General features: G+C 37.7%; 1 protein-coding gene and 1 non-coding gene across 2 annotated transcripts in view; one reads left to right on the top strand and one right to left on the bottom strand.

Annotated features, from left to right (window-relative positions):
• Positions 1–5,153: 5,153 nt before the first annotated feature.
• LOC136146248 (U6 spliceosomal RNA) lies at positions 5,154–5,257 on the bottom strand. The gene has a single exon (XR_010658965.1). It is a non-coding gene; the product is annotated as a U6 spliceosomal RNA (small nuclear RNA).
• Positions 5,258–6,238: 981 nt separating this feature from the next.
• The window catches only part of HORMAD2 (HORMA domain containing 2), a 52,611-nt gene continuing 43,690 nt past the window's right edge, over positions 6,239–15,159 (top strand). Inside the window, exons 1-4 of the mRNA XM_065904872.1 lie at positions 6,239–6,289; positions 11,768–11,909; positions 13,767–13,830; positions 14,371–14,407. Of these exons, the coding sequence (XP_065760944.1) occupies positions 6,239–6,289; positions 11,768–11,909; positions 13,767–13,830; positions 14,371–14,407 (294 nt within the window). The remainder of the gene's footprint in view (positions 6,290–11,767; positions 11,910–13,766; positions 13,831–14,370; positions 14,408–15,159) is intronic.

The following is a 15,159-nucleotide window of genomic DNA, read 5'->3' as shown; positions in this document are numbered from 1 at the left end:
TGTAGGTCAAGAGGTAAGCCCAGAGTTAGTCTTTATTTGAGAAAACACAGAAATTTTGCCTTTCTCAAGATCATAATCCTCCTCAGGGTAGACACATCAGGCATAAGAATGAATGGTATTGAGGACCTGTGAAGTTTCAGATGTGTGTGAATCCAATACACAAAGTGTAAGACAAATGTCAAAGACATTTGAAAGTTAGAGTTCTGTTCTTAAAGCGCACGGTTTTGAAATCTTAGGCTTTAGATGAGTCAGAACAAGGTGATAAAAAAAATCAGAATAATTCTCTGAGAATACATGATCTACAGAGTCACAGCCTCCTGGGGCTGTCATCTTGTAAGCTTTCAAAATTAAGCAGTTTGTACTTGAATAGGAGACCTCCACAAAACACCTGCTCAAAGGGAAAACAACAGTTGCAACAGAATAGTTAGAAGTTGAAAGGAAACTGGCTATTTAAACAATTATTTAGATCTTTTTTGCCTTCCTGAAGCCAGCTTATTTTAGAACACCGAAAAGAGACACTACCATGTTTAGAAACCAGCAAGAAAGCCCAGCAACTAGGAAGGTGTTGGTAGTGCATTATTTTGGATGCAGTGAAAGCAAGGGAATTTCATGGTGCTGAGTCACTGTAGGAAAATCCCTAAATTATGAGTCAAATTTTCTTGATTTTTAAAAATTTTTATTTATTTATTTATTTTCTTGATTTTTATTCTCAGTTCTGCCACTAAGTGGTTGGTTGACCTTGAATAAATCAGTTGACTTCTCTGGACCTTGATTTTTTTCATCTGGAAAAATAAATGTTTGGACTAGATCATTTAAAGTTCCTTCTACCTCTGAAGTTCTATAATTTTTTTTCTAGACCCTTAATTCTTCCTTGTCCCTGTATTACTTCTCTATTGATTCAGCATATATTTTTGGAGCACCTACCTACTTTATTCCAGAACTGCATGGTGCAAATCATTGCTGATGGTAACCGCAGCCATGAAATTAAAAGATGCTTGCTCCTTGGAAGGAAAGCTATGACAAACCCAGACAGCATATTAAAAAGCAGAGACATCACTTTGCCGACAAAGATCTGCATAGTCTAAGCTGTGGTTTTTCCAATAGTCATGTACAGAGAGAGAGTTGGACCATAAAGAATGCTGAGTGCCGAAGAATGGATGCTTTCAAACTGTGGTGCTGGAGAAGACTCTTGAGTCCCTTGGACTGCAAGGAAAGCAAATCAGTCAATCCTAAAGGAAATCAACCCTGAATATTCATTGGAAGGACTGATGGTGATGCTCCAATACTTTGGCTCCCTGATGCAAAGAGCTGACTCGGAAACAAGCCTGATGCTGGGAGAGATTGGAGGCAAAAGGAGAAGGGGGCAGCAGAGGATAAAATGGTTAGATAACATAATCAACTCAGTGGACATGAGTTTGAGTAAACTCCAGGAGATAGTGGAGGACAAAGGAACCCGGTGTGCCACAGTTCATGGGAGGGTCGCAAAGAGTCAGACACAACTTAGCAACTGAAAAACAACCCACTTTATTCCAGTACTGCATGGTGCTAACGACTCCAGAATGATCTAAACTAGACACAAAAGTTTATATATGATTCCATTTATATGAAATAAATGTCCAGAATGGGCAAACTGATAGAGATGAAAAGTCTATTAATGGTTGCAAGGAGTCAGGGGAGGGAAAAATGAGGAGTGATTGCTAGTGGAAATGGGGTTTCTTTTAAGGTAACGAAAATCTTCTGAAATTAGATAGTAGTGATGGTTGCAAAACTTCATGAATATATGAAAACCTACTGAAGTATACCTTAAAACAAAACAACTAAAAAATAAAGAATGAACTAGGCAGATACAACTTTGCCCTCATGTTATCTCACAGCAGGGTGGGGTGGATACATAAATGCAAAATGATACAGTATATATTACAGTGTGCACATAGGTGGACTTGATGGTGAACCAGGGAATAATTCCTTGAGAAACTGATACTAACCCCATGTCTAGAAGGTGAGTGGGAATTGGAAAGGAAGGAGGATATTTCAGGCAGAGGGAACATTACAAAAACCTGAAAGCTGAGAGAATATAGGTTAATTAAAGAAGATAAAGTTCATGGGGTTGGAAGGAGTCAGACACAACCGAGCAATTAACACTTGATTTGGGCTTCCCTGATGGCTCAGTGGTAAAGAATCTGCCTGCAATGCTGAAGACCCGGGTTCAATCCTGAACTGAGCGACTAACACTTTCAAGTAGACAAGGGACTTCCCTGTTTGGGAAGAATCCGCCTGCCGATGCAGGGGACATGGGTTTGATCTCTGGTCCAGGAAGATGCCACATGCCGCAGAGCAACCAAGTCCATGTGCCACAACTACTGAGCCCATGTTTACAGCCTGTCAGCTGCAATTGCTGATGCCAGCACACCTCGAGCCCATGCTTTGCAACAAGAGAAGCTACCACAGTGAGAAGCCCACACACTGCACCTAAAGAGTAGCCTGCTCAGGCAGCAGCGAAGATCCAGAGCAGCCAAAAATAAATAAATTAATTAAAAATTTAAAAAGTAGATAAGAATAGCTGATGCATAAAAGTATAAGGGAAAATGGTTAGAGATGTGGCTAAGGAAGATTGAGCCTAATCTTGAGAAGTTTGAATTTCATCCTGAGGGCACTGGGGGCCCACTGAAGCATTTTAGTCCAGGAAATTACAGAGTCCCATTGGTAATCTAAGAAGAATACGCTGGCTGCAATACCATGAACAGACTGGAGATGGGTAAGGCCAATGACAGACTGGTGGTTGAAGAAATTCAGGTGAAAGATGAAGCTGATCTGATCTAAAGCAGAGATGACACCATGTGCATAAAGTGAGGAGTGGATGCTTGAGAAATATTAGGAGACTGGATGTAGGAATGAGGGAGAGAACATAATTGAGTCATAGTTTTTAGGCTTGAGCAATTTAGGTATTTGATGCTGTCATTCACTCAGCTAAGGTACAGAAATAGGTTTAGGGCAAAAGGATTCACATTTGGATATATTGGGAAAACCAGCTGAAACTGGTTCATAGTCAAAGGTACAGATCTGCAACTCCCCAGCAAAACCTAGGTTGGGATAAATATAGAAGAGTTGTTAGAATAGAAATAGTAATTGAAACAGTGAAAATGTATTTTTTCACCCAGGGGGTGTGTTTAAAATTTTAAAAAGAAAAAAACTCCTGGGACAGAACCCTGAAGAGCACCAAAAGCTTAAAAAGGGGCAGGGAAAAAAGCCTGAAGATGACAGTGAGAAGGAACAACTGGGAAGCTGAAGAAAACAAGGAGTTCAGATACTAATATAAGATTTTTAAAACTAAACATGCATATAATGAAATGTGTGTCAGACAGTATTTTGATGCCTTACCAATAATGGCTTATTTAGTCCTCACAACAAGCCTGGGATGTAGATACCATTACTGACTGTATTTTACAGATGGGGAAACTGAGGCAAACATGTGCATGAAACAATATGGCAGTTGGATTGCAGACTGGGATTCGATCCTAGGCAATTTGGCTCCGCAAAAGTTCATGTGCTTAACCACTATGCTGTGTTTCCTCTCCAGATAAATACATGTCCTGATAAACACTCTAAGAGCCCTGAAAAGCTGGATTAACTGTCTTCATTTTACGAAAAGGATACTGAGGCCCAGCAAGACTAAGTAATTTGACCAAAACATAGAGTTGCTAGGTAGTTGAGCAGAATTTGAACCCAGGTTCCTTAACTCCAAAGACTTTCTCCCAGACTGCATTAGCAGTGCAGTTAATTTTCTCTGTATACATACATGTGTGTATGGAAAATTTAACTTCACTAATTTTATAAATGTTAATTCCCCAGATATGTACCAAATGCTTAATAGTGACTAGCTTTGAATCCCTTCTCAAAAGCAAGTATCCTGGAAGGTTGAGCTTTCAGCGATAATATAAATTAAACCCAGGTTATTCATATATTCCAAATACATGGATGTAGTAAAATGCATTGTGTTCTAATAGCCTGATACTATTTTCAGGGCTTGATTTTCTAGAAATGCCATCAGAATACCTTGTGATCATAGAGAAATTATTTAAAAATCCACCAATATGAAAAGCCACCCACTTGAAATTATTATTCCCTATTATTTATTGTCTCTAATAACTACCCCAATAGGTGGTAGTTTATCTTGGTTTACTGGGTCAGAACTGGAGTGTAAACTCTCATAGTTACTTATTTTTCCCATTTCTTGAAGTTGTAAAGGAGACAGTGATCATGTTGAGTCACTTTTGAAGGTTACGCTCAAAAATGAAGGTTATAATCTGAAGTCAACAAAAGACACCTTGGAATCTTTAAGGACCAAAGGACTATCAGGCGGTTGTCAGTCTTATTTAAATCTTGTAAAAGAGTGTCCCCTAGTGCTGCTCTGAAGAAGTAAATTGAGAGAAATTATTACCTGTTTATAATCTCTATCACCACCTTGTGGCAGTGTTCTTAAATAATTCTGCCCTCTTTTATTTGCAAAATCTTCCAGAATCTTGCATTAATTTATACACAAAATCAAGTCACAGGCTATCCTAGGTGATCCAGAATTTCTTTAAGTGGATTATTTTACTAATATTTTGGTCAGAACTCCATAAAATCTTGAAACAATATAAATTAAGTCCTTTAAAAAGAAAAAAGGAAATTTACTTCTTTTTTGTTAGTGAAGTGAGATAGTGAAAACTGTATGTATTTTTAAACATTAATGCTTGTTTATTGTGGTAAAATGTACATAAAATTCATCATCCCAACCATCTTTGAGTAGGTAACTGAGTGGCACTAAGTGCATTCAGTGTTGTACAACCATTACCACTACCCATTTCTAAAAATTTTACATCAGCCTGAGTGAAACTCTGTACCAATTGAACACCCCATTCCTTCCACCCTCCAGCCCCTAGTGACCTCTGTTCTATTCTCTGTCACTATGAATCTGACTACTTTAGCTATCTCTATTCATATAAGTGGAATCATGTGATAGGCATCCTTTTGTGTCTGGTTTATTTCATTTAGCATAATGTTTTCTTTTTTTTTAGCATAATGTTTTCAAATTTATCCATGTTGCAACATATATCATAATTTCATTATTTTTTAATACTGAATAATATTCCATTGTATATACCATATTTTAAAAAAATATGGAACACTTCACAAATTTGCGTGTCATCCTTGCGCAGGGGCCATGCTAATCTCTGTATCGTTCCAATTTTAGTATATGTGCTGCCGAAGCGAGCACTGTCTTTACCATATTTTAAAAGTCCATTCAACTATTCTTGGACCTCTGGGTTGTTTCTACCTTTTGACTGTTATAAATAATACTGCTATGAACATTGGTGTGTGTCTGTTTGAATCCCTCCTTTCAATACATTTTGGGCTTCCCTGGTGGCTCAGATGGTAAAGAATCTGCCTGTAACACAGGAGACGTGGGTTTGATCCCTGGGTGGGGAAGACCCCCCTGGAGAAGGACATGGCAACCCACTCCAGTATTCTTGCCTGGGAAATCCAGTGGACAGGAGCCTGGTGGGCTGCAGTTCATGGGGTCACAAAGAGTTGGATACAACTGAGCAACTAACACTTTTTGATACTTCTGAGTTTAGAAGTAGAAGTGCTGGATAGTATGGTAAACCTACTGAACTTTTTTAGTAACTGCCATACTGTTTTCTCTAGCAGCTGCACCACTTTACATTCCTACCAGCAGTGCACAAGGATTCCAATGTTGCCACATCTTCACCTACACTTGTTATTTTCCATCTTTTTGAATAGCCGTCCTAATGGGTATGAAATGTAAACTTTAATTTTTGAGTTGACTTTGAAAATCAATTATACATGAAATTAACTCAAGAAATAATTTTTAAGCCCCTGTTATATAGAGAGCACTTTTAACACTCTGCGGGAATAACAAGGATGAGTAAAATACATTGTCAAACCTTTAGGGGATTTGTAATTTATTATTCTCCTCCAAATGTATTTGGGAACGAGGAAGTCAACTTATATTTTCCTTGGGTGGTTGGAAAAACTAATCCAGAGATCTTACTCTAATTTATAGAAAATTGCTTGTGGAGATGTTTATTAAACTAATTTTCCAAAGAATACAATCAAATGCTAATTATATAGTTCTTTAAGATTCGCAATAAAAGGATTATGTTAGGCAAGGTCGCTAATTAATTTTTTTTCCTACAGGTTAGATTTGTTAAAAGAATCCTGATACCTTACTATCATGGCCACTGTTCAGCTCTCTCGCTCTATCAGAATTCACAAGACATCTAAGGTATTTATTAAGAATTAAAAGAAAATCAATGACTATTTAGTGAGTTAATTCAGAATCATGACTTTAATCTTTGGTGTTTTTTAAAACAGCAGCTTTATCAGTTAATTGGCACATAATATCCTGGCAGAGTATGTCTACATTTTAACTGGCTAGTGGACTGAGGATGTTCAGGAAATTAGAATAGATTTCTATGAAGTAACTTCCTGGGTGCTTGTTTCATGTTTATATGTTTAGACTTTCTAGAGTAAAAGAGTTTTGTGAAGTTATGAGTCCAGAGAACTACCAGTTGAGGGAAGAGTTCTAGATGTCAGGCTTGAAGCATCTTCAGATGAAGGTTCATCTCGTGAGACATTCAACAAATGAAGATCATGGCATCTGGTCCCATCATGGCAAATAGATGGGGAAACAGTGGAAACCATGACAGACATTATTTTCTCAGGCACCAAAATCACTGCAATGATGGCTGCAGCCACAAAATTAAAGGACGCTTGCTCCTTGGAAGAAAAGCTATGACAAACCTAGACAGAGTATTAATAAGCAGAGACATTACTTTGCCAACAAAGGTCTGTATAGTCAAAGCTACCATTTTTCCAGTAGTCATGTATAAGCCATGACTACATTCCACATGTATAGATGTGACAGTTGGACCATAAAGAAGGCTGAGTGCCAAAGAATTGGAGCTTTTGAGCTGTGGTGTTGGAGAAGACTCCTGAGGGTCCCTTGGATTTCAAGGAGATCAAACCAGTCAATCCTAAAGGAAATCAATCCTGAATATTCATTAAAAGGACTGATGCCAAAGCTGAAGCTCCAGTGCTTTGGCCACCTGATGTGAAGATCTGACTCATTGGAAAGGACTCTGATGCTGGGAAAGATTGAAGGCAGGAGGAGAAAGGAAAGACAGAGGACAAGATGGTTGGATGGCATCACTGACTCAGTGGACATGAGTTTGAGCAAGCTCCAGGAGATGGTGAAGGACAGGAAAGCCTGGCGTGCTGCAGTCCACGGGGATGCAAAGAGTCAGACACTGAGTGACTGAACAACAACCAGAGTAAAAGAAATCAGAAACAAAAAGAGATATTTAAAGAGAAAGGTTCCTTGTTAGACATTCACTTCCTGACACAGGAAACTTCTGATACACACTGATGCAGTTATAAGAGCTGAAGGAGAGGGCGCTGACAGAAACTAGGATCCTGGGGGCGCATGACGGGGCCAGGCGACCTTGCTGGGTTCACCTGGGCAAGTTTATCTTGTCCCATGACAGTCATTAATGAATCATTCATTTATTCATTGAAAGCTCAGTATTACATAACATATATGTAACACTGTGTTCTAGAGAATTAAAAAAAAGAATCTTCATGTTCCAGAAGTTTATAATCTGGTTGGGGAAATGACTTACAGGAGGTAAGTCAATATACAATGCAGTATATGCATTAAATATTTGTGACAAGAGTAAAGCAACACAGATGTACAGAACAGACTTGGACTCTGTGGGAGAAGGCGAGGGTGGGATGATCTGAGAGAACAGGATTGAAGCATGTATGTCATCAAGTGTGAAACATCGCCAGTCCAGGTTGGATGCATGAGACAAGTGCTCGGGGCTGGTGCACTGGGATGACCCAGAGGGAGGGGATGGGGAGGGAGGTGGGAGGGGGGTTCAGGATGGGGAACACATGTGAATCCATGGCTGATTCATGTCAATGTATGGCAAAAACCACTACAATATTGTAAAGTAATTAGCCTTCAACTAATAAAGGAAAAAAAATTTTTAAATTTTAAAAAAAGAGTAAAGTAATACAAATGATAGAAATTTAGAGATTTTTGTATAGATTGGAATGGTTTGTATATTCCTTAAGAAGGAGACAAGATTTAAGGTGGGCCTTAAATAATGAAAAGGATTAGGATGGAGGAGAGAGAGGAGAATTCCATGAGGAAAAACTAGCATATGCCTTGGCTCAAATAAGTAATGAGCATGGCATGTTTCAGAGAGTAACAAAGAACTCGTCCGTACTGGAGTGGACCTTCATCATGTTGGACAGAAGTAGGAAAATTAATTGAATAGGAAGTTTGGGGACAAATTAGTGTGGATCTTAAAAGCCAGGCTAAAGGACTTATGCTTTATTCTGCAATCAATGGAAAGTCAGCAGTTTTACCAGGACAGTTGAATAAATTACTGTTTTAAGAATATTAAGCTGTAGCAGAGGTAGGAAGGATTGAAGTTGAAGGAGAATTGGGGCAGAGAGAAAGCCGTCATCTTTCTGGCTTGAATTCAATATATTCAACAAGCAGACTCCTGATCTCATCGGATTTCCTAAGTGTGCTTCCTTCCTGGGGTGGAAATGCTTAGCTGGGTAGATGAATTGCAATCAGTTTGGCAGTTATTTTTCGCGCTGTCAATTAACAAATTGACCTTTTGATACAAACAGATCTTTGTAGTTTGGACTGCATGAACTACTTCTCCCAGAAAATTTCAAAAGACTGTATGATTTTGCTATTTTTTTTTTTTTTTTTTTACTGGAAACAACAATAATTATGTGCTGGGCACTGTGCCAAGAGATTGGTATTATTATTTCAATTAAGCCTTGAAATAAGGAGAAAACTGAAACTCAGAGAAGTACTATAACTTGCCATAGGGCTCCCCAGTGGCTCAGATGGTAAAGAATCTGCCTGCAATGTGGGAGACCCGGCTTCAACCCCGGATCGGGAAGATCCCCTGGAGGAGGGAATGGCAGCCCACTCCAGTATTCCTGCCTGGAGAATCTCATGGACAGAGGAAACTGGTGGGCCACAGTTTACGTGGTTGCAAAGAGCCAGACACGACTGAGCGACTCACACACACACATGTAGCTTGACAGCTGAGCTCTAGAGTCCATGGGGTCACAGAGAGTCAGACACGACTGAGCGACTCACACACACACATGTAGCTTGACAGCTGAGCTCTAGAGTCCATGGGGTCACAGAGAGTCAGACACGACTGAGCGACTCACACACACACATGTAGCTTGACAGCTGAGCTCTAGAGTCCATGGGGTCACAGAGAGTCAGACACGACTGAGCGACTCACACACACATAGCTTGACAGGTGAGCTGTCAAACATTACTTACGTCATTAGCACACTTTCTTATTAAAATAACTTATAACAGTGTTTTCTATTACTAAGCCACAGTATTTTCATGTACTAGACATTTATAAAAATGTGCATGATACCTCTTAAAATATTGGACCAGTTGAGCTGAGAAAAAAATTCCCGGAGTGTTAGAAAAGTAACAATTCTAGAGGCCTTTTCCAGTCATTGGTCTTCATTACTACAAATGGCCCTTTTGATTCCATATTTAAAATAAATGTCTTTATATTTTTAGATTATTTAATTTTACAGATGGTTATTAAGTATTGTCTCTAAGTTTTGGCATCTTTTCAGTAAGTTATTATATATACATGTCATGCAGCTATTACCCAATTAACCCCAAAGAACCTTAATTTCTCAGAATCTATGGATACAAAAAGCAATTTTCTGTAAAATTTTACACACTTATATGCAGACACATGTACATTCCATACCAAATTCCCTTTAAACTGTAATCTTTCCTACTTCTGCTATAGCTTTATATTCCTAAAACAATTATTCTAGTGACCCAATCAAACCTGCTGCCTTTCCACTGGTTACAGAATAAAAATAAAAAGCTTTAGGCTGGCTTTAAGATCTCTTATTAATTTCCCCCCCCCCAAATTCCTCTCATACATGCAAGAGTAATAATTATATCTTTTTAAAAACTGAATATAATGTAGTTTGACCAAAAGGATGAACTGATAATTCATTTTCACTATATAGTGTACCCAAGAAGCAGCTTAAATTGCAAAATCATGTCCAGAATGTCCAGAAGACATTCTAGAACCAGATCTAGATATAGAAAAGCTTTTGGGGAGTTCTCTTTCATCTAAAGGCATATTCGTGGGTAGTACCTGTCTCCAAGTAACAGAATTATTAAAACTGAACAGTTGAAACAGCATACCATAGTTTAAAGACCTCTGAATTTGAACAAGGTTATTGGAGCTTTACCATCCTGACTTCTAATAACATGGATTCATTTCACCTGCTTTTGTACTTTATATAAGAGCAATCATACAGTAGTACTCATTTGTACCAGGTTTCCTGTGCTCAGCTTCATGTGTGAGAGTCACTTATATTGTAGAACTTTTGCTTAAGCAAAGCACAAAAGGTAAAAATTCGTGGTAGCAGAATAGTCGATGAAGAGTAGTTCCATGTGGCTAAAGAGTAGGGTGCATGGAAGAGGATGAAGGAGGAGGGGAGGGCTGGGAGATGAGGCAAGAAAACTGGGCAAAGATAAGGTTTTGACAGTTCTCAAATGCCACACTTGAACTCTATCCTGTATGAACACTGGGAGTGTCATGATAAGATTTGTGTTCTTTAAAGTTAATGATGACGGCAACATGAAGGACAGATTGAATGAAAAGAACAAATGGCAGGGAGGTCAGAGGTTACTGCAGTAGTAAAGGGGAGAAATGAGCATGTCCTGAGCCAAGTCAGCGAGAAGAGACAGGAGAAAGGGAGTCGCTTCTAGAGAGAATGAAGAGTACTGTGTGATTGGGTATGGAGTATGGAGCGGGGTGAGAAGCCAAAGGTGACTCTACGTCTGGCTTGGATGATTTGACTGAAGTGGACATGGATTCATTTGTTTGAGATTGAAATTTGGGATCAGGTTTCAGTCAGGGTGAGAGAGAGAAACTGAGTTTGAGAGGTCTACAAAGTGGTCTGGGCATAGATGTTCGGAAAATAGACATATGGGAGTCAAGCTCAGAACAGAAATGAGGACGTTTTCTCTGTACTGGCTGCAGGTGAAGCAATGAGCCGAAATGATTCAAGAAGAAAGAGCTATGGAAAGAGAAAAGACTGGAGACAGAATTCTGGGGTGGGAGCAACACCCAGAAAAGGCAGAAAAATGGAAGAAAAAAAAAAGAGACTGAAATAGCTATGGAGGATAGATAGGGGGAAAAAAGAAAATAGTGTTACGGAAGCTGAGAAAGACAGTGTGGGTAAAAGTGTCAGACATTGCAGTAGAGTGACAGTATGAGGACCGAGATGAGGCTAATGATAGGATGTACTTGGTGGCTGGAGAGAACAGCACAGAGTGGAGGGCGTGACGGGCAGATTGTAGCGCCTTCTGAGGAGTGTGTGAAAGGGGAGATCACATCATCACAGTAAAACTCCCAGTTTTTCCTCAAATCCACAGATCATTGTAAAATAAATCATATTAGTCTTGAATTACTTGAATACCTGTCTCAACCATTCTTCTCTGCCTTGCCAGTGAAGATCTCATTTAAAGCAATATTCAAAGCCTTGTTTCCTTTTGATTATCTCAAAAGGTATCAGACGAGGTCTTTCCATTTTGCTTGTGGTAATGATATGATGGGCTGAATATGTTAAAGAATACTAATCTTTTACATTTTTTCCTCCCTCCTAGAAAACAGTTTTCCCATCTCAAATCACTAACGAGCATGAGTCACTGATAATGGTGAAGAAACTTTTTGCTACTTCTATCTCATGTATAACGTATCTACGGGGCCTATTTCCAGAGAGCTCTTACGGAGAACGCCATTTGGATGGTAAAGTCTAACTAAATGGTTACTTTGGCTGGTGGAGCCCTTTCCCTCTATTTGGCAGGAGTAAAACTTTAATTTCTCATGGAGTATGCTAATTCCAGGTCATGGGCCTGTTTGTCAGGATCAATTTGCTAATTCATTTTCCATTTTAATTTCACTTTGTGTAGTGGTTTTACTTGTAGGAACTATTAGTTCCTGGCTAGATACCAAATGACAGGCTGAAGATAAAAGAAATCTGTACGGACAAGCCCAGTAATTCTAAACTGTACCTACCAAAGCAGCAGCCAGGTTGAGATTTATGTAGGTGCTGTACATTTGCACTATTTTGTGTCTCAACTTTGAGACAGACTTCCACAATGAAGAACTTTAATTGAGAAGTTTTTAAAAATTCTTTCTGTTAACATATAGGAATAAGCTAGAAAAAAATGCATACCCATCCCAAACCCATCTATTGTTTAACATGGAGATGTCGACAATTACTATTCCAATCAGTTCTTTTCTCAATTTTCTCTTTTCTAGTTTTCTTCCTTTTATTCCTTATGTCCTTAAATTTATGATCTCATTTCCTTGTATTACAAGCAGTTTCTGTCTCCTTTCCTTCTCTTGTATTAAGAATAATGTACCTAGCACTCTTCAGTTTTTCAAAATTCTTTTAATTTTTAAAAAAGCTGGATTGTGATAACCATTCAGAAAATTTTGCTGACTTGTCACCCAAGTAGGAAAGTATCATTTGGAAAATAAATATAGAGGGCTACAAGTTTCCTTGTAAGATGTTATTCTTCAAAATCTATTTTTACTTTGTTTCTCACATCTGTATTTAATGATAACCTAGGCCTCACTCATTCCAATTTATTTTTTCTTAAACACCATTTGCTTCTCTACATAAGCATCAATGAAATCCATGTGTGCTATAAACACAAAAGCACGTTTGCAACTGTGACAGCCTCATTTGCGTTATGCTCTTCTGGTCAGGATAGAAATCTATAGCAGTAAAAATGTTTATATGCCACATACAGTTGCCGTTTCTCCTCTTGTTTGGAACATAGAATTGGAGAAAGACACGTTTGGGGTAGTTAATTAAGCACTTACTGTGTGCCAGTCACTAACCTATGCATGGAGGGCAATACCATTGTTTACAGCTTTATTTTTTGTGATAGTTTTAATGGAAGTTATATATCTTCCTCTGAGTGTGTGTACTTAAAGCAGCACATGACATAAAAATGCCCAGTAATAATTTTCATGTCCCTCAACAGCAACAGAGGTAACATCAATTTTAGAATAGGAAAACACTGTGAAAAGGTGAAGTCATACATGAATCTACATGAATTTACAAAGTCATACATGAATCAGTAATTGATTTTAGACTAATCTAAACCAAAACTTTTAATGATTTTCTTATTCTTCCTTCCTATAATAAGGTGGTTGAATTTCAGATGGAAATTAATATCTAAGAATAACCCATGAAAACATATCTTATCCTTTTTTTCCCTCCACTGAGAGAGAAATACTAGAGAAGAGATTTGAGATGGAGGTGTATATTTTAAATTGCTTGATATAGCTGGTCTCAGTACTACCTTATGATAACTTAGAATTCAGCAGAAGCAAAGAAGTGACACAAATTGATTTCACAACCAACTCAGTTGTGTACATTGTAGAAGAGGAGACTGCTAATCTATAATAAAAATGGGAACTAAGCCAATTATCAACATAGGATTTGTTTTAAAATTAGACATTTAGAGATTCAAAATGTTTTTATAAGCTATAAAACTAAGTAAGTTATATAAATAAAATCATGAAAGGAAATACCCTTATTTAGCATGGACAATTTTAGTACAGCAGACTATGTTTCTATTTTTGTAGACCTCAGTTTAAAAATCCTGCGAGAAGATAAAAAATGTCCTGGGTCACTGCATATTATCAAGTGGTAAGTAACTGAAATTCCACCAAAGATGAACAACATTTTTATTATGGCTGAAATTACCCATAAGACTTTATTTGGTAAGATCATTTCCTTAAAACTATTGCCTTCTTCTTTTCTTTCTTTTCATGTATTTTTTTTAACTACTTCCTAGAAATGCGTAACAATTATCCAGCGTTATTTTAAGGTACTGATTTAGTTGTTTTTTTTTTTTTAAGAATACAGACTTTATACAAGGAAGAAAAATATCAATCAAAATTTGATTACTTATCAAATACATGTCAGTGTGCTAAACATTACAGGATCCAAAAAGAAAAATAAGATGTGGTTCCCTACCTCAAAATTGCTTACCTATTATTTATTATAAGTACTGTTAATACATTAAAACATACTTAGAGTTTCTAGAAAATGATTAAATGGGTGAAAGATGAGATGGTTATCAACTTAAAGTATTTCAAAGCAAAAAAGTAAATTAGTTTTGTACTTGGGATTCTTTCTGGCTTTGCGTCTGATCCAAATTGACATCAAGCATTTATTTCTTGACAGGATTCAAGGTTGTTTTGATGCCTTGGAAAAGAGATACGTAAGAACGTCTTTAAATTTATACCAGGATCAAAGACTCGCCCTTTATCCCTTTAAAAAAAAATTTTAGCCTGTATTTGGTTGTTGGGTTTAGCAGTACACCAGTTCCCATGTACGCCTTCATGAACCAATTTCTCGTTACTTTGTGTCTCTGTTGTCCTGTTGATGTCTCCTTTACATCAGTTAGAATTGACACCCTCAGTTTTCTCTTTCACATACTCATATCTTTTTGACCACAGAATTTCCTCTGAAGTCACTGGAAGAGATCCACAGGATGTGGGACAGGGGAGACAAGAATCTGGCATTTAGCACATTGAGCTTTTTCAAGATAGTGGCGATGCAATGTACAGATATGAAAGGAAAAAATGGAATTGAATACTCAATTTTTATTCTATGTTAGTTATTTCATTATCTATGTTTGGCACATGTATATAACCTGTTCCCTCAAAATAGCTAGTATTATAGCTTGAATTTTTTTAAATGCAGCCTGAATTTAAGTGCATTAGATTTTTCTCACTGCCCAAGACAGCTGCAAAGGGTATAAAAATTAGAAGCTTAAGTCTAGTGGAAGAGATAATTTAATAAATGAACTTTGTACCACTGCTTCCTCCTTTTCCCCATCTGTGTCTTTTTACCCCTTCTCAATTCCTATTCCTTTAAGAAAACCTAAGGTGAGTAAGCCTTACATTGGATTACTTAGTTGCACTGATACATTTCCTTTTTATTGAACAGTTATTACTTATGAGTTATTCA

The sequence above is a fragment of the Muntiacus reevesi genome, chromosome 13, assembly GCF_963930625.1.
Source record: "Muntiacus reevesi chromosome 13, mMunRee1.1, whole genome shotgun sequence".
Classification (NCBI taxonomy): Eukaryota; Metazoa; Chordata; class Mammalia; order Artiodactyla; family Cervidae; genus Muntiacus; species Muntiacus reevesi.
The sequence above is the reverse complement of the archived record's forward strand: the minus strand, read 5'-3'. Positions and strand labels throughout refer to the sequence as shown.